A 25,767-nucleotide genomic window follows, 5' to 3' on the forward strand; every position below is an offset into this window, starting at 1 on the left:
CCGCTAATAGAGTGTCCGGATGACTGCCTTACGTCTGACTCTGCTGTTTCTTCTAATGGATATGGCAAATGACACCCATGAGATGAAGCCAGTGTGTTTCCCAGATACACTGTCCTGCCAGACTCTGGACTGTCATCCTTTCCAAATGTCCATGCTCTGGTTAGACCAGTTTTTAATTAATGTAATTCACTTTTCATTATGTTTTCCTTTAGTGTTTGGAGTTTGTGAATGCCCAGGTTTGCTTTGATCTTGTGTTCAACGGATCACAAAACTTGCGGTTCGGATTGTGTTGCATTTTTTCGACTCACGGATCGGATCATTTTTCAGATCAGCAAGAAAATATATATTTTGGGGGATGGTGGGATGGGTAACTTTGCTTTCAATTTACTACTTAAAGCACACTTTTAGTACTACAGAAAAAAAACACTTGCCTAACTAATAAAGTTCGAACATTGTTAAAAGCGAGTGAACAACAAATGCACTAATAACAAGCATAGATAAATACAATATGACAAAGAAAGTACAAAGTAAAGTCTAACTAGTATTAATTTCAGGTAATTAAATGTAAAATAACACTATAATTGTCAAAATACCCGTCTCTGCAAATATTCTCGTGATCGGTCATTATTGGTAAATAAACAGCTTTAACAATGATTAAATCTATATTAAATATATAAAGTGAATAAACAAAACTTAGAAATAAAACAAACTTTGTTCATACCATATATGTTCATTTGGTCGCTTTTGGGTCATTTTACTGATTGTAATTATTGTATATGTATTTTCAGTTTAATGCTGCCCACTTGAATGGGCCTCTACAGAATGGATATAAACCTGATCTACTATTCCTGTGCTATATATAAATATAATGCTCCCACTGTCCTTTCTGTAACGATTCTAATGACAAGTTTTGTTTTGTCATAAGGATACCACTATACATGCATCGGCATCATGACAAGGCAAGAGTTGATTCTAGATCGGTATAGATAGTCATGTGAGATCATGGCGGTCTGTTTTCTGGTTATTGGTATCACTAGGTTTGTTGTTTTTATGTGATCCATAGTATCAGTATGTAAATATCATATCCAAATGTGAATTTTACCATCTGTTCAGTCTGAATTAAAACGAGCCCTTTGAAATGACTGAGTTCTACCTGGGAACTCTATAAATATCAGCTAGTCTTATTGTGAATTTTATTCATGCATCATAATTAGGTATGTGTTGGGTTTTTGCCTGATGCCTTGGAAACACCAGAGGAGAGTTAATGCATATGATGTTGGTCTAACATCACTGATCAATTATTCATTGCTTGGAAAAAGTAATTTTCATTCATGCTATTAACTAGAAATTATTAATTTTTATTGATCCTATATTGGTCGCACATATGAATGATCTCATGTAATAGTAAATTCTGCTTTTTGCTGCTGTTTTTGTGTGTGTACCTGATATATCGATCGAGGGTTTTCCTTTTGCACTTTAAGTCTCTTACGGTTTCATTAAATTGTGTTTCTCTCCATTAGTCTTTGTTGCTGATCATCTCCTCCATATTAGCATTTTTAGCTGAAGGCTGTTGCATATTTTCTGTCAAAGTGTGAGTTCTGTTGTCGAGTCTTAAAATAGTCTGATTCCATTTGCACCCCGTTTTTACAGTCTGTTGTTATTATAGGCAGCACCAAGTCCAGGACAACTGTCTAGCAGCTGACTTTAGCTATCAGAGCCTCCTTCTTAATATGAACTCACCCAGTGCCCCGCGGGGCGACCCACACTAGGGATGTCCCGATCAGGTTTTTTCGCCCTCGAGTCCGAGTCCGAGTCATTTGATTTTGAGTATCTGCCGATACCGAGTCCCGATCCGATACTTCTATAACACATAAAAAAAGAATAAAGAAGAGCAAAAAAACAGATCCAGGATGTTCCTTATTTTTTATTTAATTCACCTTATTTTAACATTCAACAACTCTGTTAACAAACAAGTGTGAACAATCAAGTAATAAATAAATTCTTCACTTTTGGACTTTAGTGCAACAGTAAATATAAAAAAAGTCTATATTAAAAAAGTCTATTATAAACAAATAGCACCTCAACTTAAAATACCCGGCAGGCATGTAAACAAATAAAAAATAAAAGTGCCACAGTGTTTGCAAAGCCAGTAATGTGCTTCTAGGAACTGCACTCCTAACTCTTACGCCGGTTTCACACTGCACTGTTAGCAGAGCATGCAACGTGTATTTTTTTCGCCAACCATGTTAGCAGATTAGAGCATTCACACCGCACGCAGAGGCGGCGCGGCAGTGCGTAGCAGAGCAGAGCAGCAGTGCCGCGATCGTTTCGGCGCCGAGTCTATTTTTGCTGCGCCGCTTTTGCTGAATTAAAGTGACAATACATTAATCATGGCCAAAATACACCGCAGTTTTATCCAAAAAGTGCATTGATGATATCTATTGTGTTTTAAACAGTCAATCAAATGACCAACAGCAATTTAAAAAGAAAACAAATGTCCAAAAACAAACTTGTTGCCATAACAATAAAAACAAAGATGAACCAAAAGTTATATAAATGAAATTATTAATAAAATAAGCTTCTTGACAAGTCTTTTCTCTTAAATGTATTTGAAAACGAAAAAAAGCCATGCCAACTTATCCAAGACTCTGTCTGTACACAACCCGCGGTTCAGCCGCGTGTGACAAACGCTGCCAGTGTGAAAGCAAAACGCGCGTGTCCTGCTCCTGCTCACCATATGCACTGCTCCTGCGCTGCTTACACTCTGCTAACGCGTGCAGTGTGAAACCGGCGTAACTCTGTGCCACCGCATAACTATAGATGTGTTAAAAAATAATGAGAATATATATACATATATATCCGAGTCCTGATCGGGAGGTAACGTCCGATTCCGATCGAGTCTGAAAACACGTGATCGGGCCCGATTTCCGATCACGTGATCGGATCGGGACATCCCTAACCCACACCCTAGATCTTAGCAGCTGTACATGACGCCGTCTCTCTTCTCAAGTCACCTTTAATGATATATATCGCTTTATCTAAGGGCCCTTTCACACCTACCTTATTTGGTCCGGATTTTCGGACTTTTCAGTTTGATCCGAATCAAAATTACAGGTGTGAAACCTCCCCTGGACCACGATCCGGACCAAACAGACGAAATTTGGTCAGACGAAAAGAGGTAGCCTCGGTCCGGATCAAACTGAACAAAGGTTTGGTTTGTTTCTAGTGTGAAAGCATTTTCTGTTTGGTTCAGACTTTCAGACCATTTACAGGAAGTTCCGGTGGTTCCCGCAGGATTGCTTGAGCCTTCTCCTCCTTTCCTGCCGGCGACGATAAAATGTTTGCGCAACGAGGACGTTCATTTGGCGAATTTGAACTAGCCTCGAGTATAGCTGGTGCTGCAGGTCGTAATGCTGTAATAATAACAGTATAGTGGCAATGATATGCGTCTGTTCATTCATCCTTGTCAAAGTTACCCACCAAATTGACAACACGCTGACGTCAGACGCACGTCCGTTTACAAACCAATCAATGTCGAGATGCAGCCCACATAGATGATGATGACAGGAAGCAAGTACGTCATGTAAAGTTCTTTAATGTGCTCGCATAATTGCAATGTGAATCCAAACCGAAACTTACTAAATGTATCAAAACATGAACTTTGGGTTCAACATGACTTTCAGGTGTGAAATTAGTTAATTTCATCTATAAAGCAGTTCTGCAAAAAATGATGTCATGGTCCAGCTCAGTTCAGTTCTCATACGGCAGTGTCAGAAAAGTAATATTTTTGAATATTAGGCTAAGTGTCCCCAACTAAGCGACAGTGGCAAGGAAGGAACCCAAACTTCAGGTGACAGAATTGGGGAAAAACTTTGGGAGAAACCAGGCTCAGTTGGGAGTCCAGTTCTGGCCTAGTCTCATCAGTGCTCCTGCTAGATGTCAGAAAATACTGATATAATAAAAATGTATGTCTTGAGGTAGAAAGTAAAGTACACCCTCAGCAAATTTTGCAACGAAACTTATAGTCTGTATGGTAAACTAGCTTATTCACAGTAGTGGATTTTGGTTGCATATATTAATTTGCTGTGGTGACAAGCATACGTGATGTAATGTCATGTTTCAGCAAAGTTTTCTAATAATTCAGACTGCTTTCAAATAAACATCTCTGCAGTAACTGTTATATTTGCAGACACTTAAGATGCCAACCACCAACAAATCATAGGCCTCTATCTGGGAAAAAACTCTTGTGTGAGCGCTATGATCTAATGAGATCTTGTCTACGCAATTAATAATAGCATTAATTGTGAGACATCTTAATTGGATCATATGTTATCTATGTAAATCCATCCTGTCATAATCTCTTAAATGTAAAGTTTTCGACACCACACAAAGCTCTTGTTATACCACCCTGTTAATTTGCTGGTATGCAGATTGGAAGCTCATACTGCAATTTATATTTCAAACATGTATCATGCACTGTTTTATGATATACACTTAATTTACTTTGCAAATCCAAACCCATTGCTAGCGATCTCTAAAATCACTGCATTCTTCTTTTGGTTTCCGAGTTACTGTAAACACACTTTCATTGGTCTCCTTATTTGTAGCTTTTAAATCAATCCCATTTTCAACTTGTATTATTTGCAGGGCATAAATCTGCCAACAGGGTCTATAACATCCCTGAAAAAATGTAATGTTGACAGCTAGCTGTTGAAATAAATACTGCTGTCGAAATTCAAAATATTGGGGAGTTTTTCCCTCGCCACCTCCGCTTCAGTCTTGACGCTCACATGGGTTGCCAGATTGAGGACACACAACTGTGATCTCTCACCTAGTTTGTTTGCTGGCTTCCATGGCTGCAATACGCTGTGTTTTCCACCAATTGAAGTAATGCAGGGAGTTTGATTGACAGGCGATCTGACCAATCATAATCCGCCATCTGCCGAATCCGCCATTTTTGTCCGACATAGCAGTCAGTAGAGTTAGTAGATTAACTTTGGTGGATACTAACTTGATAAATGGTATGTACTGACGTCTTCCCGCGGTTAACACAACACTCCCTATGCTCATTTGTTTATTTGATGCTATAAATTAACTAGAAGGAAGAGATGATCGGTTCACGAGGAGCTTTAACTGAGCGATCTGTCAGACACATTAAAGAGCCACAAAATGGTATTTATTGTTTAAATTTCATTAAAAAATTAACAAATTTGAAAGTTGAGACTTTGTTTCATATCAAAAGTAACCTGGTCTGTCAGCGTTGTCAGTGTCCTCTCTACTCCGATGTATTTTTCACTGTGTGAGAACATGGTGGGGCGTGAGAGCGGCATGGCTTGTCGGACACGGCAACAGTAACTAAAGGGGGCGGGTCTTTGCGAACGGTCAGTTGGCAACCCGGGGAGTCGAATACTATTGGGTAGACTGGCAGTGGGCGGCGGGATCACACTGAACAAAACACAAACACACATTCCGACACAGAACGTGCATTTCCAAATAGAATAACGGGTTGTGTTGTTTTTAAGAGAAACAAATATTTGAACTTTGCATGTTTCTTAAATCATTGCAAACATATTATGGTATTTTATGTCATGACATGTCCTTTTTATTCTGAATTGCCAATATATTGTCATTTTTTGTCGAAAACTGCCACTGAAATACTAACTCTGTAACATTGATGTATTTTACTATTTGGCCAACGTCGAAATACAGTGAACCTGTGCATGAAACCACTCTACGAGAGATGCTGTCCTGACAAGGCAGGGAAAGTTCGTCATCTGAGATGACTCCAGGTTTTCCAGGGAAAGCACTCACAACACGGCCTTTTTGAAATCTTAAACCCCACTTAGGGTTGAGTCGTTCTGCTCCGGTAGTGAATTTTAAATCTCCACTGGGTCTGATCAAATGTTCAGAGAATACACTGAATAGTTTGCCTTTATCTGTTTATGGTAATGATGTTTTTGCGGCAGTAGTTTGCATTCATTCAGGTCATTAAATAATGTCTGCCAATTTTTTTCTTGCAAGCAATTTTCCATTTGTTTTCTGTGTTAAAATAGTGTTTACATGCATCACCTTCCCAGGCTCTTATTGATTTGCTTGGTTCTGCTAAAGAACTCTTGAGGATTAAGGTTAAGGTTGCTTTATTGCCTGACCTGCTGATTAGCAAGCAACCAAGCTTAGCGGGTTAGTGTCTTCCCCAGAGCTGACCTGCTTTACACAGGCTGTACCGATCAATGTTAATTTCCTCAGCCAGGCTGTTTGTTTTCCATCCTTGGATGGAGCTTTTTTCAGGTAGGAATGATTTAGGTGTAGACTTGCTTTTGAAGCTTAAACTCTGCATTCCTTCAGAATCTCAGTGTTGGATCTGAGAGCTGTTCTCAAGGAATAAATCTTGTGGACTTTGGCTGATATGGCAAAGGAAGACTAACACAGACAATATGATGTGAGCTTTTGTTCTGGGGCTGAGCGATATGGCCAAAAATATCATCACGATTATCATATGTTATTGATATCATGATATCCATTTAATATTTCCACATATTTGTTCGATCTTGAGAATGAATGTAATCTTGTTTGTTCACAGTTAAACTCCACAGAGTAGCTAACTTTTAATTTAGGGCCCTATGAAATCTGTTTTATTTTCCCCTAAAATTTTTGGGATTCTGTTTTATGATTTATAACAAATGAAGCTTTTAAAATGTAATCAAATTAAAAAATAACGATTAATGTACAACAAAACATTGCATTTTTCTTTGTTGTCAAATAAGATGCTGCACAACAGAAATGTAAAACATGGCTAAAAATATCTTGGTTGTATGATATGCCTTGGAAATATCATTATTATTATTATTATTATTATTACTTTAAGAAGTACATTTTAGTATACAGTAGTGATATATTCAAGTCTTAATTTCTTGAAGCTAAACTGAGCTTTTATCTGGATGGTTTGTTGTAAAGATGTTTGAGGTTTAGTTTCAGATGGTAGTTTTTCTCAAATGAAACAGTGAAAAGCTTGTGAAGGGACTCTCAGAGCAGCTCTGGAGATGAAGTTCATGTGTTAATGTCCTCATATATTGAGACGGCAGATGCTGAAAACACAATGAGCGTCACGTCACGTGTGTGTGTAAACCGCGCCGTTCATTCACACAGAGACACACAGAAATCATGTATTAGCGACATGCACTGACTGGCTGTTGTCTCATTTATTTCTGCTGTGTGATTGTTAGATTAATCCATATCGAGCAAAAATGTCCAGAGCTTATCGTTATCAACGTTAATTTTATCGCAATCTTGATATATCACTTATCGTTCAGCCCTATTTGAACTATTATGGGGCGGCAGTGGCTCAGTGGTTCATGTAGGTTGTCTACAAACTAGGGATGGGGCCGATCCGATCCAGTATCGGTATCGGGGCCGATACCAGCGTAATTCACGTATCGGATTTTCCCGATCCAACCTGCGGAGATATCCGATATCCATGAGTCATGTCTGCGCTTTAACGTTGTCTGCTGAAATGACTCCAAAAGTGATTCCCGCCGGCGAGTCTGCTAGCTGGCTGCAAACTGCGGAATGGATTTCCTAAACAGATGCGCGGCTCAATGAGACACAGAGTTATGAGACACGCCCCCGCTCAGGAAATCCATTTCGCAGTTTGCGACTAGCCAACAACGTCCTCTGTGTGGAAAAATACTTCACACTGGAAACACCGCAGAGCAAGACAGCAAAATGCAATGTTTGCGAAGCCGTAATTCAGAGCTCTTTGAAGCTCCCTCGCGTCGTACAACACAACGAACGCAATCAAACATTTAAAAAAGCACCACGTTACTGTGCGTTCACACCAAACGCGAATAGCGCGTCAAGTTCGCGTCTACCGCGTCTAGTTGGACGCTTGAATATTTTGAATCCATTTGCGCGTCCAGAGCGAAATTGACGCGCGTTTGAGGTGAAATCCGCTTGTCTGTTTGCAAGATGCTGATGTTGATCGAGCATTCATCGAGACGAGTTACCATGTGTGTAAGATGTTTACACTTGCACTTTTCTTATATTTCAAGCAAGGGCGTAGATTTGGTTTGAACATTGGGGGGGTTGAAGTTTGGGTCTGCATATTTTTCATGTGATCATGGTATAAATATTGGGGGGGTTGTAATGCATAGATTTAAATATTGGGGGGGGTTATCTCCCCCCCTACCCCCCCACAAACTACGCCCCTGATTTCAAGACTCAAGTATTTGACATTTTGGGAATGTAATAAATATTGACATGACAATCAATTTGAAACCTGTACAGTTGCATATTTGTTTTCAGAATGGGATTTTTCCTGTTAACAGGATTTCCTGTTTTTTTTTACTTCCTTTTCTGACCTTATACTTACCTCAAGTTGCCTTTTGGGACATACATGCATACATACGTACATATCATACTTGCCTGTTGAGATAAGTTTATTTCAGCATCATATAAAATAAACAATATTAAAGCAAGAAACACAGCTCTGGTATCGGAATAGTATCGGTATCGGCCGATATCCAAATTCAGGTATCGGGATCGGATCGGAAGTGAAAAAATGTGGATCGGTGCATCCCTACTACAAACCGAAAGGTTGGTGGTTCAATCCCCGGTTCCACTTGACCAAGTGTCGAGGTGTCCATGAGCAAGACACCTAACCCCAGCTGCTCCCGACGTCGGCATGGCTGACACCACCGTCGGTGTGTGAGTGAATGGGTGAATGTGAGGCAATGTAAAGCGCTTTGGTGGCCATAGGTCTGTGAAAGCGCTATATAAATGCAGTCCATTTACCATTTTCAGTAGAACAGTGAAGTAATGGATTTCACTGAATCTCCTTGTAATAAAAACGAGCTTGTCAGACATAAACATTAACATGCTGTTTCAATATTTTAGAGTTTGTGTATATGTTTGTGCTGTTTATACAATATGACTCTATGTTTGGAGATTCAAGACTAGATCAGTGTGCAGTCTGTTATATTTATATATGCTCTTTGCAGACACTGAATGTCAACACCTGACAACTGTTGACTTGAATAATTACTTGTAAAATCTTTAAGCAATTGTTTACTTTTTTGAGAATGTTGATTTATCACTTTTTTTTGTGTGCAAATATTAACCCATTTTAATTTTTAACATTTCATATTACATATTTAAAGCAACAAAGCACTTTTCCTCTGCGGTCCCCCTACAGGTTGGAAGCGGAATTGTCCATTACCGCTGTCGTAAATAATTTAGCCTACTGTCGCACGCACGCTATCTGTTTATCCAGCACTGGCTTTGGAAATAACGATGTCCACAGACAAGGTAGAGTATGTTGCATGATTTTATGAAAGTATGATGTATTGCGACATCAGAAACGAAGAAAAACGAAATAATGATATTATAACGTGCCGTAAAGCAAGTCAAATTTCGACTTCATCATTCGAACTACAGATCCGGGTAGTGGGTATCTGGCAAACTTGCACAGTGCGATTATTGCAGATAAAGGGCCGCAAAGCGAACGCAGAAGTGCCGTTCACCCTGTTACGAGTTGATGAACCACTGAAGCGATTTTGGAAACATTATTTTAAGGTACAAAAGAATCTTTGGTGTTGCTTTAATTTTAATAAAGGAGTGTATATTAGTTGCCTTTATGTTGCCAACCATCCAACTAGAGTAAAAAAAAGTCTTTGTTAAACCATTCTACCAGCAGAACTGAAGCTGATGATCCACCTCCTTCTTCCCATGATCCCCTTTCCTTTTAATTATCAGTCTTGGAAGTGTTAATTGCACAAATCTTCTCTGCACAGGGTAATAGTGCCTTTCCGTAGAGCTTATATAAAAATCTGCACTCAAAATAGTTCCAGGACTCACATTTGACCATGTTAATAATGAGGTAGAGTATACGGAGATTTCTTGTAGGATAAATGATGACCTTCACACTGTTCTCAGGAATACTGACGCCTGTTTGAGATGTGCTGAATAAGTTCACATCAGATTTGTGTTGGAGCTGCTGTGTTGAGGCCGTCAGAGACTGTGTCTCTGTGCTGGAATGCTAATGTGATCTTTGACGATGGGATGTGGGGGCGAATCCCTGACATAAAAATGAGCCCTCGCTCTCTCTCTCGCTCTCTTCCCTCACACTATATCTCTCTTTATTTCACTCACCCCCTGGGTAGTCGCCACTGTGATAGATGCAGGTGCTTTAGTGATGGTGTCCTAGTATATTAAATGGATATTTAACACGCCAGCTGTTGATTAATGAAGGGAAGCTGAAGTTCCTCCTCAAACTGCTACAGCTTGACTATAATTATATGACACATCAAGTATTTTACACTACTTAGTAAGGCAGGGTGAAAAATGAAAAGCATGAATTGAAAACAGGGTTGCACGATTTTTGGTTTTTGATTGTTTTTCTGCTATATATATATATATATATATATATATATATATATATATATATATATTTATATATATTTATATATTTATATATTTTTATTAGGGGTGGGGGAAAAAAACGATTCTTGGATGCATCGCGATGCGGACGATTCTGAATCGATTCACAAATGTCAAAAATCGATTTTCTAAAAAAAAAATATATTTTTTTCTTTTCTAATAACGTAATATTGACGGAACGCAAAAGGCGGAACTCTGAAGCGGACGTGCAGTGCGCGGACAGTCAGTGGCGTGCACATAACAGACGCATGATGGCTGAGCGCCAAATTCGAACGGCACCCTCTTCGTTAAAAGCTAACATATGGAAAATTGGCAATTTCATTGTTACCTATTTAGTATTTTTTGTATGAGAGCTGTTTCTGTATTGTTTAGTTTTCAAATCAATATACTGTAAACTGATCTGTTATACGTACGTTATACTGCCCTGCAATATGTGCAATGCCAGTCACAAAAAGTTACATTTCGACTGTGCTCTCTGCAGATGTTCATTCACTTTTTTTGTATAAGCTGTTTTTGATTGTGGTATACAGCAAACATTTCAAGTCATAACTCTTTATTATTTCCTTGTGTATAAGAGCGGCTTTGTATGTTACTAATTATTCAGAATATGCATAAGTCCACAAGCATTATATGAGAGCTGCTGGTACATAATTCTATATTTTTGAACGAAAACTGTTTGTGATTTTGCTACAGCTTCTCTCCTGCTTGTCTGAAGGATTATATTGCTCATTGGAAATAACAAGAGGATGTTGGTTAGAAGTCTATTATTAAATGCTAGAGATTCAGAATATGCTGAAGTTTGTATTAATTTACTACAAGTATGCTGCTAGTACAGGCACACATTTATTTTCCTGTTGGTTCTTTGCAATGTTGGGACATATGCTGGCAAATGTAACCTTACAGTTGACTTGCCAAATCACTTCCATTTGTTTCATTAATAAAATTAATATAGGAAGTATTGGAAGTAAGTTTGTTATGGGTCATCATAAATACTTTGCTTTAAAAGTACCAAGTAAAAAAAAAAAAAATCGTTAATAATCGTGAGGTGCCTAGAGATTCCCACCCCTAATATATATACATATATATATATATATATATATATATATATATATATATATATATATAGCGATATGAAAACCTTTTGACCAGATTACTTGAAAAGTTATATTTGGAAAGCATTAAATCTCAGGGTGTATGTCAATAAAATGTTTTATGTCAAAGAGGTTTGGCTTACAAATATTTTTGGCAATCCCTGCATAGTGCATACATGTTTTTATATTTCCTGTATTTAAATAATCCTTAATTTATCAATAGATATTGTTCGATCTAATTGAAGTATAATTTTTTTTTTTGTTCAGGGCTGCCTGTCAGGTTTACCGAAATTTTTTAACCTGATATGAACCATGGAGAAGGTGTTTGTCATGTTTCATTTGTCTAATTTACTTAGTTTTTCAGTTGTTGCATTATGTTAACATCATGGTCTTTTAGAAAACTGAACAAATGTAAGTGTAGTGACCACAATAACCTCAGAATACAGCCAGAACAACCGTTAGCAAGAGGAAATAGGAGGGAATATGCTGTGTCATTTGTGCTTCTCCATTCTTTCTCATTTGCAGTACACTTACTAATTCTGGGTGTTTAAAGTCGCTAAGCAAAGTTGAAGGACCGTACATGGCATCCCGCTATATTTGGATCCAGCTGATGCTTTCACACATTCTGCTTCTGGATGCATTACGTTGCTGTTGCCTGGCTTAAAGTTTTTGCATTAGGGTTGCACGATGTTGAAGAAAAATGCGATAACTTGTTAAATAATGCGATATTCGATACGGTTATGCTTTAAGCGTGTGATATAAATTTGAATTATATTTAAAAACTGAAAATTATATAACCAACATGCACGTTTCTCATTCTTTTTGTGAGAAGAAAGCATCCCAATGACTTCTGAAAGTGAACAGCAGTGTTTTACTGTGGCATTGCATAAAATGTAAGTGTCTTTTTAATGTCATTGTACACCAGGAGTGTTTAGGGTTTCAGGTAGGCCTACATTAGGTTTATTTAACAACAGAATAATCAAATGTAAAAATAAAACACTGCTTAGTTTTCACTGTATGAATTAGGCCTAAATATCAACAGATTCTTAGTAAAGCTACAAAAGCTATTCAGTCAAGAGCAGTGAGTGATTTTCTCTTTGTTTTGTTGTAGAGATTAACATTAAGCACACAGACGGAAGCAGGTTTATTAGTCTGCTGTCACTTTAAGAGCTGCACAGATCCAATATATTGTTACACACACGCTTTCTTTCTCAACCGTTTACTCCACTGAAGATATAACTTTTTTTACGTGAATACTCAAGATGTGCATTTTGACATAATTTTGTGTGTATTTGGCCATATAGCTGAATTCAGGATCACATGCTGTCTGAGAGGCGGCTTACTGTGTGTGTGTGAGTGTGTGTGTGTACTTTGCTTATTACATTTAGTAACATTAAGAATGTCACACGTATGCAACAGCCATGTGTCCAGTCTCTGCTGTCCGCGTCTACCTAAAACTTGGAATTTTTGTAATCTTTTGGAGTATTAAAGGTCCCGTATTATGCCCCTTTTCACAAGATGTAAAATAAGTCTCTGATGTCCCCAGAGTGTGTATGTGAAGTTCCAGCTCAAAATACCCAACAGATAATTTTTTACAGCATGTTTAAATTGTAATTTTTTGGGGCTCAGAAAAACGCGCTGTTTTAGTGTGTGCCCTTTAAATGCAAATGAGCTGCTGCTGGACGACCCAGGGGGCGGAGCTTCACGAGCTCGCGCTCAGTCTCTCAGGACAATTTCATCTCACGGAATGATGATAATATCAGAAACTCAGTAACGGTGTTCAGTTCAAGTCAGACAATAATGCCTACAGAGTCAGAGTGCTGTATAGAGATGGAACAGGTATAGTTTAGTAGTTTAATTACGGTTATTATAACGTATTTGTCATTGCTTGTATGTATCCATTATTTATTAATAGCCTACAAGTCTGCTGTCTGAATGATGATCAAACATATACTGATGAGTTTAATAAAGTTTATTGTACATCACACAAAAGATGAAGCGTCAGTTTTACTTCAGAAAATCACCGTAAGAGCTGAGTAAACACAGTAAGTTATAAGAAGTGCGCAAGTACATAAACGAATTTCGGTAGAGTTGAGGGAGCATTCCTGTGGGCGGAGGTTAGTCAAAAAACGGTTCTACTGACGTCATTAAAGAAGGAAGAAGAGGGATGTAGTCCAAACGGGCCATTCGATGTAGGCGACTTCTGTTAAATAAAATATCTCGCTTGGCATTGAACTTTGAGCTTTATAATTTTACAGATATTATTTATACTCTAACAACAACACTACACACTAACTAAAGTTTGAAACATGGGATCACGAAGAACGGGACCTTTAAAATCACAAGCTGTTGCGATATGCATATCACAGGGTTCCCACGGGTCCTTGAAATCCTTGAAAGTTTGTGAATCTGAAAAAAAAAAAAATTCAAGGCCCTGGAAAGTTTTTGCAAATAAACACACACAGATACAGGCCCTTCAAAGTGCTTGAATTTATTTTGTGCAAGAAGTTTTCTTGAAAAAATTCCATATTATTCCCTCCGGTCTGCTAATGTGTTATTTCGCCAACACTTCGTGGCCTATGCACACTAGCTTGCTTGACTTAAGTTAGTTACGCGCATTTATGCGTTGTTGTGTTTCCCGCATGAGTTACTTTGTGTTGTATGTTGCCATGACGAACGAAAAAAAAGCTTTTTTGCATAGTTGTGTTTGACACATGAAAACTGTAACAATGTATCTTACAAGGTAACATGATGTAACCTTGCTCTCACTTGAAATGTGCCCCCACATTAAGTCCTTGAATTTGAGGGTATTGGACCTGGAAAGTCCTTAACCAAGGTGTGGGAACCCTGATATCATGATATGCACATTTGCGGCATTTCGATATATATCGTGCATCTCTAATTTGTATTTATAACGTATAATCCATTTCTGAATCAAAACGGTCATATATGCACATGAAAGCTAATCTGTTTTTTCTCTAAATTAACACTGGTTGCTTATTAACAGACGCATCACCAATATCATGCGGTTTCCATGCCAATCCACATGTAAGACACAAACACAGATATCACACTCCCGTTATGATGGAGGATGAGATACCGCTCGACTCCGGCTCAATCATGCAGCCAGTCAGTAGTGTGATCTGAAGTGAAATGCTTGTTAAATGTTAGACACTCTATTAGAGGCTAAAAATGTTCTGCGTCCTCATAAAGACAGGGTTTGTAGTTCTTAATCTCGCGCAACCTTGATCTCATTGTATTGAAGCAGACAGTGTTCATCCTGTGGCTTAACCTGATGAACCTGTTAACAGTGATGCCCACATAGTGACACGTGATGTGCGATGCTGGCGGTGGGTGGAAATGAACGTCACTCTTAATGTAGTCGTGCTTGACAGTGAATCTATTCATCCAGCTGAGCGAAGAAATTCAGAAGTTCAGAGTTGAACAGAGTACATGAAACAATTACTCTGGTGAAAATTATGGGCACAAAGCCAGGTCTCCAGTGCCCTCAATGGTTTTTTAGTATGCGTGTCGCGGATCAGGGATGTTGTATGTAGAAGAGTAAACGAGTTGAGGGCTTGCCTGGTCAGCTCAGCACTTAAGGACGTTATTGGTTATTTTAAGCGATGCATAAGGATGTAGTGTAACGATGCCCAGTTCCTGGAATGCACTAATATTTTGTTGGTACCAGTTTGATACAATTATCAGTTAACACTAAGTTAAGGAAAAAACATGAAAAAAAAAATAAAATGCATCGCTTTCTGCCAGGACTTTTACGTGCTTTCCCAAATCACTGAAGTGACCTCGACGTCCGGGTTAGCTGTAGCATTAGCCATCAGGCAAGTGTTATTTAAATAAACTCCTGATGTACTTTCAAACTTTCCAATGCCTCGTTTTATGAGTACAGAACCTACTTGTACTACTGTAGAAGTTTGGTACCATTCTGGGCATTATTAGTGCGGTAATTTACAAGATACATCCTTGGATCCATTAGCGCCTGCACTAACCCATTCGGCTGATATCTCTAAGTAAGCTCTAACTAGGGATGCACCGAAATGAAAATTCTTGGCCGAAACCGAAAACCGAAAAAGAGGAAACCAAGGCCGAAAACCGAAACACCGAAAGAAATTATGCCAATTATTGTTAGTACCATTGCATTTATGGCTATGACTGTGTACTAAGTTTACTAAAATCAAGGCATTGCAATTGCATAAATTAATATTAAAGTTTCAAAGAATAAATCCATTAAAATTTTATGCAAATATTTATTTAGCATTTGCAAAGTATAAAATTAAATGTTTAACTTGACCCCACTCATGTGTACATTAAATAATAATGTAAAAGCCTACTGGCCTGGAGAAAGGTTTAAAAATGAAATGTTCTCTCATAAAAACAAAGTGCATTTAGGTCAATACTGCCATAGCCCAAAATAATATCTGCAGTTATATGCTCATGGACGTGAGTTGCAAAAACCATAAACAGCTCAGGTAAACCTCTGAGAAATGACGGCTGCTCTGCACACACACGCAAAGGTCTCTCGCTCCCTCTCTCTGCCGCGCGCGCTACGTATGCGCGCTCATGCTCGCTCGCGATTCCGGGAGATTTAAACTAATTTGCGGGCATTAGGGAGCCGGTATCAATACGCGGGAGACTCCCGGAACTTCCGGAAGACTTGGGATGTCTGTGTTTTGAAAATCGCTGTCCGTGGGTCACTCTTAGATATATTTAAATACGTCCACACCGCAGATATGTAATGTTGCTTCAGACAAGCACGTGCAGGTCGCGGTGTCTGCTGTTTGCGTCATCACAACATTTCGGCCGTATTGTTTCGGTGATAAAAGTCTTTCGGCCGAAAATGCACTTTTGGGCCATTTTCGGGCGAAAATTTTCGGTGGCCGAATATTCGGTGCATCCCTAGCTCTAACTTTAATAATGTTCGACCAAGGGGAAAAAGGCTTCTGGGGGGTGTTTGGCTCGAGGTCATGATGCAAAGGACCCTAGGTTGAAATTACTCCGAACCATCCCTTTAAAGACGTTATTGGTTATTTTAAGCAGCCAAAGCAAATCTGTAACTAATGTGAAGAGGATACTTTTCATTGCCTTTGGGTCAACTTTGATCATAGTAGTAAGCAATTACATTTGTCAGATAGGTGATACAGTGGTATTCTAGTATAATTTCTGTTATTTTAGTATTTATTAATATTTTGAATTAGCTTTTAATTTGTATTTCATTTTGTTTTAATTTTATTATGTGCTTTTGCCATTTATTATTGTAATTCTTACAAATATTAAAGCTTAAATTTATATTTCAATTTTAGTTTTAGTAATTGTATTACTGAATCTTATTTCAGTTATTTTATAGAATGTAATATCTTGAACAACCTTATTTTTATATTTACAGTTTTCATTTTAAATGTAAGTTTTAATAATTGCAAATTATGTGCTTTTGACATTTTATTAGTGAATATTTAAGGTATTTTTTTTTAAATATTTTAATATTGTATAGCTTTAATTCAACTAATTTCAGTGTTTTTCCATTTAATATTTATATTTTATTTTATTTCAGCTTTATTTCAATTACCTAAAAAAAAATTTAATTTAATTTTTTAATTAACTGGGGTGATAAGTGTATTATTATTACCCAGCTAGTTAAATGATAGTTTTTAAGTTTTGCTGCTGCCTTAAAAATGTGTTTATAATCTGTATTGTAACAATGAACCTGTCAACCTCCATAAACTATGCGCATTGCATTAAATGGTTTCACCTCTTGATCAATGCAAGCTTAGCTCGAGCACTTCCTTTTTTAACCATTGCTCTTTCGTCTTGCACATTTGTTCTGCACACTTTCAGTCTAGTGCTATATCTGATCGCATCTGTAATCTTTTCGTCTCTCCTCTGTTTACAGTTCTATCTCCAGGACACCAAAAGCAGCAATGGCACCTTTATCAACAGCCAGCGTCTGAGCCGGGGGTCGGAGGAGAGCCCTCCCTGTGAGGTGCTCTCCGGTGACATCATCCAGTTCGGGGTGGATGTGACCGAGAATACCCGGAAAGGTGAGGAAAGCCTGTTTGTATGAGTGGTGATAGTGAAATGTGACCCAGCTGTGTGTAATGCAGGTACATAAAAATATTCCTTAATTAAAGTGTATTTGCTGCTTGACTAGTGTTAATTTGGGGCCCTGTTTTTTTGGTAGTGTAATAGAGGACACCTTTTATTGAAAGTCTTTTACACAAATGCTCAATTGTTGGACAAAAAAAAGTTTAATTTCATATAAAAGATCACTTAAATATTTTATGTCGTCATTTGATTACTAGAAAATTCACAACAGAATTTGTGGAAAAAACATTTCATAGAAATAATTTTTTTATTACTAAAATAGTTGTTTTTATTAATATTCAAGCAATCACAGACAATGGCAGACAGCGACCAAGGCAGCTCTGGCATAATGTCAATAATACTTCTACAAATGACTTAGATTCTTTACAGTTATTGAGGTAAACATGCCTAAATTATCGAAACAAAAAAGGTACCGGCACTGAATTTCAGGTACCGGTTAAAATGTGAACGGTACCCAACCCTAGTGTGGATATGTACATACAAATATTCCTTTATTAAAACGTATTTGCTGCTTGACGAGTGTTAATTTGGGGCCTGTAATAGAGGACACCTTCGATTGAAAGTCTTTGACACAAATGCAGCTGTTACAAACTGCACTTTTTGAAGATTCTGCAATAGCAGAGATGCAATTTTGAAACCCAAGACGAGTGGTTGTTGATGGCTTTTCTGGATGTGTTGCAACTTAAGTACATGCAATGGGACGCTTTCACAATCAGATACAAATGCAAAATAACTTAGCCTTTTAAAACTAATGTATTGGATTTGAGAGAGAGAATGAGAACCTGTTAGGAGCGCTGTGTTTTAAATGGCAAGGTATTAAAATTAGCTTCCAGTTTAGTTTGGAAACTTGTTTTAAGTCACATTTGAGTGTTGTGTGTTTAATTCTTAGCATTGTTGCGGCACAAGCTGGCTTTGTCTCATCAGAACGCCAGGAAATCTTCTCTGGGTGTTTTTGATGATCATAAACACACTCACTTTTAAAGCTGATAGACTTTAATACATGTAAGCTTCTTGGACGACCTCATATTAGTGACGATATAAACATTTATTGTATAAACATTTTTATGGCCTGTTTATGTACCTGTACCTTTCTTAAAATCCTTCTTGTTATGAAAATAATAATTTACATGTATTTTTTTGTACGACCACTGTTGTCATAGAACACTCATTTATGTGTTCGGCTTTCTCTTGTTCTTTTTAGTCACTCATGGCTGTATAGTGTCGACCATCAAGCTCTTCTTACCAGATGGCATGGAAGGTCGGCGGCGATCAGAGTAAGTCCTGTTTGAATATTTTTAATTTTTTTACCACTCAACCTGGTGTTTTATTCTTATCATTAAGGTAGCTCGTGCTTCCCAGCTTCATCACTTATAAAAACATGCACAGAATGTGATAAAATCTCTGAGAACTGAGGCTTACAGCTGCTGATTATACTGATTCAGTTGACCAAAACAAGATTTGCCCGTGCTTGTTCAGAGGAAATGACATGTGGGCTGTTAGTTTGACTGCTAGTTGCCAAATGGTGAAAGACGGGAATTAGTGGTGGATCAGATCTTGGCTTTTATGCTGGGTTTGGTTCTGTGGTTGTTGTCTTTTCCTATGTTTATTTTCTTGGTTATTTAGCAAACGCAAGTATTTACATATATAATCTAACCACATGCCACAATGATGCTCTGTGCCTTTCCATTAAGTCTTTTGGTTTAGCAGAATATTCCAAGTGAAATTCAGCGTAAGGTCCATCTATGGCATCAAAATAATTTGGACTAACAGTCACTTAGTTTTTAGTTCATTAAATGTCTGTGTGATGTCTTGTAAGAACTATAGGTTTACTTTTGCTTTGTTCTTTTTTATAAACTTCATGTACATAACTGATAAGAATTTAAAAAAAAAAGTTATTTCACTGAAAAGCCATCAAATAAGAGCCGTCACAGAGTATACTGGGAATGTCAATCATAAGAGTTGTAAAAATGACTTGTTCTTTTTCATTTCCAAAAACTGTACATTTAACAGTATTTGACACTAAAATTGCATGAAATGTCCCATTAAATCTATTCCAGGTTTTCATCGTATATTAAGGGGACTTGCTGTTTACCAATTAAAGGGGTGGTTGATTATGATTTCACTTTTCTAACTTTAGTTAGTGTGTAATGCTGCTGTTTGAGCATAAACAACATCTGCAAAGTTACAACACTCAAAATTCAAAGCAAAGGGAGATATTTTCTTTTTTTTAAATTGCTTTTTAAGGACTACAACAAACGGCTGGTAGAGACTACACCACATTCCTCCCGGGTTAGTGACATCACTAACCCTACAATTTACATAAACCCCGCCCCCTGAACACGATTTATAGATTATCAAGACAGAATATGCTAATCAATGACTAGAAGATAACTACACATCAGCTTCATAAATTCATCAACTAACCATTCAGAAATGTCTTGTTGCATCCAACATGTTGTCACTTCTTCTAGAGTCTCTCCAACATTGTCTGACTCCGGTTTGAACATAAAAGCCTGAAAGTTTTTGAAAATTAAAAGGACACGAGCTGTTGAAGCTCCGCCCTCTGTGCCGGGAGCAGCAGCTCATTTGCATTTAAAGGGACAGACACAAAAACAGTGCGTTTTTGCTCACCCTCAAAATGTGACAATTTTAACATGCTATATAAAAATATCTGTGGGGTATTTTGAGCTAAAACTTCACATACACACTCTAGGGACATCAGAGACTTATTTTACATTTTGTGAATAGGGCATTATACCACCCCTTTAACAGGTTTTTACCTTAGCATTTTTTCAGTCTTTTACTGTTAAAATTATCTTAAAAAAAAAAAAAAAAAATCAGTGGATGGCATTGATTTAATAGCACATTGTTCGTCAAATTGTAATGAAAGCTTACAAAAAAGGTGTTTTTTCTTTTCTTTTTTTTCTTCAGGCCCAAAGGCCTCGATTTCATTTTGTGCATGACTCACTGTGACCCGGCCAGTTATTGATTTTTGATTGGATTTGTGTGATGCTGCACGATCTGCAGACTGTCTGAGACGAGAGATGAGCACCGGCTCCATAGGGGTCTCGCGGGTCTCATCCGCCTCCATCTGCTCCCCGTTCCATTTCGACGGCATTAAGTCTGAGCGTCGCCAAATCCACACAGGTTTTATTACATTGAAATCTAGGTGTGCACCAGCCATGTGCACCAACTTTACATTTCACCTGCATTTTCTTCATTTAGTTAAAAGCCTGCATAGCGTATCGCTATTGAACTGCCATCCAGGGTACAGAGCCAAACAGTCGTCTAGTTAGTAATCGGATGCTCAGCATGGCTGGTGTTTATTATATTCATGAAGAGGGATATTGATGGTCTTGTTGACGGAAGGGATTTCCTACCACTGTATGAATGCTATGTTTGACTGTGCATGTATCATCGGCTATAAAAATCGTTTAACGGAAGGCATCCGTGAAGCAGATGGCTCTCGCATTGAACGCTTCCCTGTGGCCTCCAGTGCTGGCAGGACCTGTTAAACCAACTCACGTGGAAACAAAGTGTGTACTGTGGGCATTTCTGGAGCTTTAAAAGATTTCATGCCTCTCCTCGTTTAGCGTGGAAGTGCTCGCTGAATAAAGCTGACAGGGAAATCTCAGAGATCTTTCCATTTCTTAACTCCATAAACACTGGCAGGGATGTGGGACCACACACACCTTAAATCTCAGTGTCTCTAAATCCTCCCATTAATGCCTGAACCTCTTTTCTTTTCTTTTCTTTAACTCCCGGTCTGTTAGGGATGGGTCAGTGATTGTTGACTGGTCATTTAATAATTGACTAGTTTGTTAGTGGGGTCAGCTTCCGAGTTTATCTAGAAGTCTAAAAGTGTGTCACACATTTTTAAACCATTAAAATGTGAAGAAAATGTTTATTTTTTAGATATATATTTTAAATATGAGGGAAGAACAAACCACTAAATTTAGTGAAGGTAATGCTGATCATAATATTTTCCCCAATGGAGGAGATTGGTATATATGTATGAATACTTCCGGTTATTCCGTCACCCGTTTTGACGTTGTTGTTGTGTCACCTTAAGAGTGACGCAAAGACTATTTGAAATCAGATTTGATCAGCAAACAAAAATATGTTATAAGAACATTTTACGTTTAGATTATGAAAGAGTCTATATGTAGAATTGAGAAACCCGTGTTATAGCGACACCGGTGGCCGTTCAGTGAAACTGCAGCTCTCACTGCTCTTTAAAAAAAAAATGTAATTGTATTTATAACATGCATGATAAAATATTAAATGTTCTATGTTAAAGATGAAATACTTTCTCTTATCCCAGCTTATTTATTCAGACACTAAGGTAAGCCATTGGAAAAGTTTTTTAGCAATACTTTTATTTATACAGGGCTCAAAATTTGTTTTTTTACTTGGTTGCACTGGTGCTCCCAACTTTGAGCACTACAACTACTATGTAAATATATATATATATATATATATATATATATATATATATATATATATATATATATATATATTAATTAATTAACAGATTTAACATAAATATTAACAGATGGTGTAGGTGGTGTTAAATTTCACAGTCAACTCTGCCAATTGAGCGGAACAACCGGGAGCATCCGGGAGCATTGACCGGGAGCATCCTGACGATTAAAAGCTTCGACAATCGAATCTGATCCTGAATTCTTTGTCAAACACTTGTCCTGGCATTTCTTGTCCATGTGTTTAATCAAGCTCTCGTGCTTAAAATGTGTGGATTCAATGGCAAACGCAGTGTTACCTGCAATCTCTGTACCCACAGGCTTTACAGTGAACGCAGTGCATTGAGCCATTTTCATAGCAAACGCAACTCGAAGTCTTTCAGCCACTCTCTCCGAAAACTGTAATCCTTGTTTTCCGCTGGTGGATCCACATTCACCACATGATCACCATCTCCAGGAGTTACGTTATCTGTAACTTTAGACGGCTTACAGAAGAAATCTCTTAATGTCCTTTTCATCATCTCTCTTCATCTCTTTACATTTTGTGAGCTAGTTAGCTCGGATCAAAGGGAGTGATTGACGGCTAATATCAACCAATCTAAAATCTGCATTAAGCTAAAAAGTTATGAAGTTTATTTGGTTATGTAACATTGGATAGAGCGGTGGACCCGTCACTCTATCAGCTCAGTGTTCAGTAATTAGTGAAAGTTTTGTTGAGAAAAGAAAACACCACAATAATAATGTGTATCCGCACAAATGCTCCGATATATTTTGAGGTTGCGCAGATTAAATTTCGGGAGCATATGCAACCAAAATGGTTGCAATTTCGAGCCTTGTTATACTTTTATATATGTGACCCTGGACCACAAAACCAGTATATTTTTGGCAAACAATACATTGTATGGGTCAAAATTATAGATTTTTCTTTTATGCCAAAAATCATTAGGATATTAAGTAAAGATCATGTTCCATGAAGATATTTTGTAAATTTCCTACCGTAAATATATAAAACATTTATTTTTGTGAGTGAATGCAGCACAATCGCGAACATAAATGCACAACTTTAAAGGAGATTTTCTCAATGTTTTGATTTTTTTGCACCCTCAGATTCCAGATTTTCAATAGTTGTATCTCGACCAAATATTGTCATATCCTAAAAACACACATCAATTGAAAGCTTATTTATTCAGCTTTCATATGATGTATAAATCTCAATTTCATAAAATTGACCCATGTTAATAATTTTGTGGTCCAGGGTCACAAATGTATTTTGAATTATGCATTATTATTTTTGACAAGCTTATGATGCTAGTGCTTCAGAAATTATATGCTTGTGTTATACGAATTGCACAACTGTCCCATCTTTGTTCACTCTACTGCCTATTTTCTTCTCCTCTTGGCCTGTTAATCCAACATCAGTTGTGTCTCATGTCTGCAGTGGAGCTCCTTGGCCGAGCTCTCGACCCAGTCGCATGTTCACATCCAGTTTGAGGTATTTATAGACACCACACACGTCTAGCCTAGTTGTTTAGCTCTTGCCTGAGGAGCCCAGCACGACCAGAGATGCATGTTCGGGGTTAGTGGCATGTGTCTGTGCGCTCTTCTGTTTATTAGAAGATGCAGTCAGGGGATTTCTGGGATATGTGTTTGTGGCCAGGGCTTTTACTTGATGTTTGTGTTGTGAGTGAGGTCAAAAAGGCAGCCTAAGTGAGAAATCATGTCTCACCACTAGCCTGCTGAAATTCTTTCCAGCAAGTCGACAAAAGACATCTGCTTAAGATATCTTCCCTTCACTCTTTCCACTTAATGTTCATTTAGCCTCTTTCAGATAGATTTATATTGTTGCTCTGAGTAGGGATGGATAGATTTATTGAAGGAGGGGAAACGACAGAGATGTGAATGATAGTCATCGAGGGCTGATCGTTTTTATTTTCCATCTGGACGGCGAGAGAGTGCATTACTGGACAGGGATGTCCCGTTTCCTCCACTGGGTGAACTCTCACCATCTTTCCCTCTATAATTGATCACAGATTTCCACATAGGACCACAACCGGATCTGGGACATTGTTTCCAGTTTACTCATAGTGAATTTGTAATGGATTTCCAATCTGCCAATCACACTTTATTGGTTCCTGTGTGACTCGTTTAATTTCTGCAAATGCTATTCTGTCCAGTCCTATTTCACTGTCATCCTGATGTAAAAGCTATATTATTATGCTAAATCATTATTAATGAGCCAGTGGTGAATCCTCCCTCCGTTTGTCCCAACCAGCCACATTATTTTGTTGATCGCTTGGTTTCTATTTCTGTATTAATCTCATCGCCCCAAACTCCTGCTTTTCAAAGCTGGGAAATACACATAAAATAAATTCCAATTGGTGGTTGTTGACATTCATAAAAGTGCAGTTCACTTGACACCGTGTGTGTATGACTGATTTGGTTGATCAATAGCTGATGGAGACTAAAAGTGTAATATTTATTTATTTCAATTACATTTCAATTTCATCATGAGCTAGATATGTGGTGCTACGCATCTGGATTACTAGTTTTGGTTACACTTTATTTTACGGTGTCATTGTTACAGTGTAATTATATTTAAGTACTGAGTAATATTAATTAATAGGGATGGGTATTGACACAAATTTCACAATTTGATTCGATTTCGATTCACAAGCTTGCGATTCGATTTCGATTACGATTCGATCCAATATTGATTATTTTGGATATCAGGTACAATACATTGCAAATTTTCTCAAGGAAAACAAATCTCTTAACTAATGCTGTAAACTATGGGAGTCAGTTGTAGCCTATAGGCTTCATTAGCCTACTATAATATTGAAGGTAAAACTGATTTGTATATAAACACTTAAAATACACTTTTATTTATTTTTATAATAATAAAGTTATATGAAATTATATAAAAGTTTAAATGGTGGCTGTCATAAAAAACTTTCCAGATTTATTCAAACATGCATTAAATATTGAAGAACATTAAAAATTATAATGAATATGTAATATGGTGCATATATTTAACAAAATGCTCCTCTCTAGGGTTAATTTTTCTAGCTGACTAACGAGTTTATGGTCACTGGATATGTTTTTTCTGAGGTAAATGTGACGTTACGTGACATTTCCACGGTTGAAACACTGATTGAGCGATTCCATGTCACATGATACGGACTTTGATAAGTTGTACTCTATCTTTTAACACACTTTCAGATGCTCATTCATGTTTATTTTGCGCTGTAACTGGTATTATTAAGGCGGAAGAGAAGGTCATGTGCTTCTCTTAAGCTGAGCCAGAGCGATCTCACACCACAGCGCCAAAACAATAATTGTTTTTGAATTTCGTAAGAAAATGGACGTAATTTGAAATCTGAGACTTTGTTTCATATCAATAATAACAAAGCACAAAGATTTTTGCGATTTATTGGATGGGATGCGCGCAACAATGTTCCATTAATTCATCAACTGAAAACAGGATGACTAATCGATTCTTGGGATTTAAGAATCGATATCGTTTCTTAAAAATGAGAATCGATTAAAATCGAGAAATCAATATTTTTTTTTTTACCCAGCCCTATTAATTAAGTGCATGTACTTACTATAGAGTTAGGGTAGGATTAGGGTTTGATTGAGGGTTA

The 25,767-nt window shown here is 37.6% G+C and overlaps 1 protein-coding gene and 1 long non-coding RNA gene across 5 annotated transcripts in view; one reads left to right on the forward strand and one right to left on the reverse strand.

Annotated features, from left to right (window-relative positions):
• slmapa (sarcolemma associated protein a) overlaps window positions 1–25,767 on the forward strand; it is a 70,142-nt gene that overhangs the window by 6,454 nt on the left and 37,921 nt on the right. For all 4 annotated transcript variants that reach the window (XM_084100166.1, XM_084100163.1, XM_084100164.1 and 1 more), the window contains exons 2-3: window positions 17,431–17,578; window positions 18,844–18,916. In XM_084100166.1, the coding sequence (XP_083956292.1) occupies window positions 17,431–17,578; window positions 18,844–18,916 (221 nt within the window). The remainder of the gene's footprint in view (window positions 1–17,430; window positions 17,579–18,843; window positions 18,917–25,767) is intronic.
• LOC311073992 lies at window positions 1,726–25,072 on the reverse strand. The gene is made up of 3 exons (XR_014604240.1): window positions 24,952–25,072; window positions 2,965–4,543; window positions 1,726–1,765 (listed from the first exon to the last, which is right to left on the reverse strand). It is a non-coding gene; the product is annotated as an uncharacterized lncRNA (long non-coding RNA).

The sequence above is a fragment of the Abramis brama genome (genome assembly GCF_963993115.1).
Source record: "Abramis brama genome assembly, chromosome: 23".
NCBI lineage: Eukaryota > Metazoa > Chordata > Actinopteri > Cypriniformes > Leuciscidae > Abramis > Abramis brama.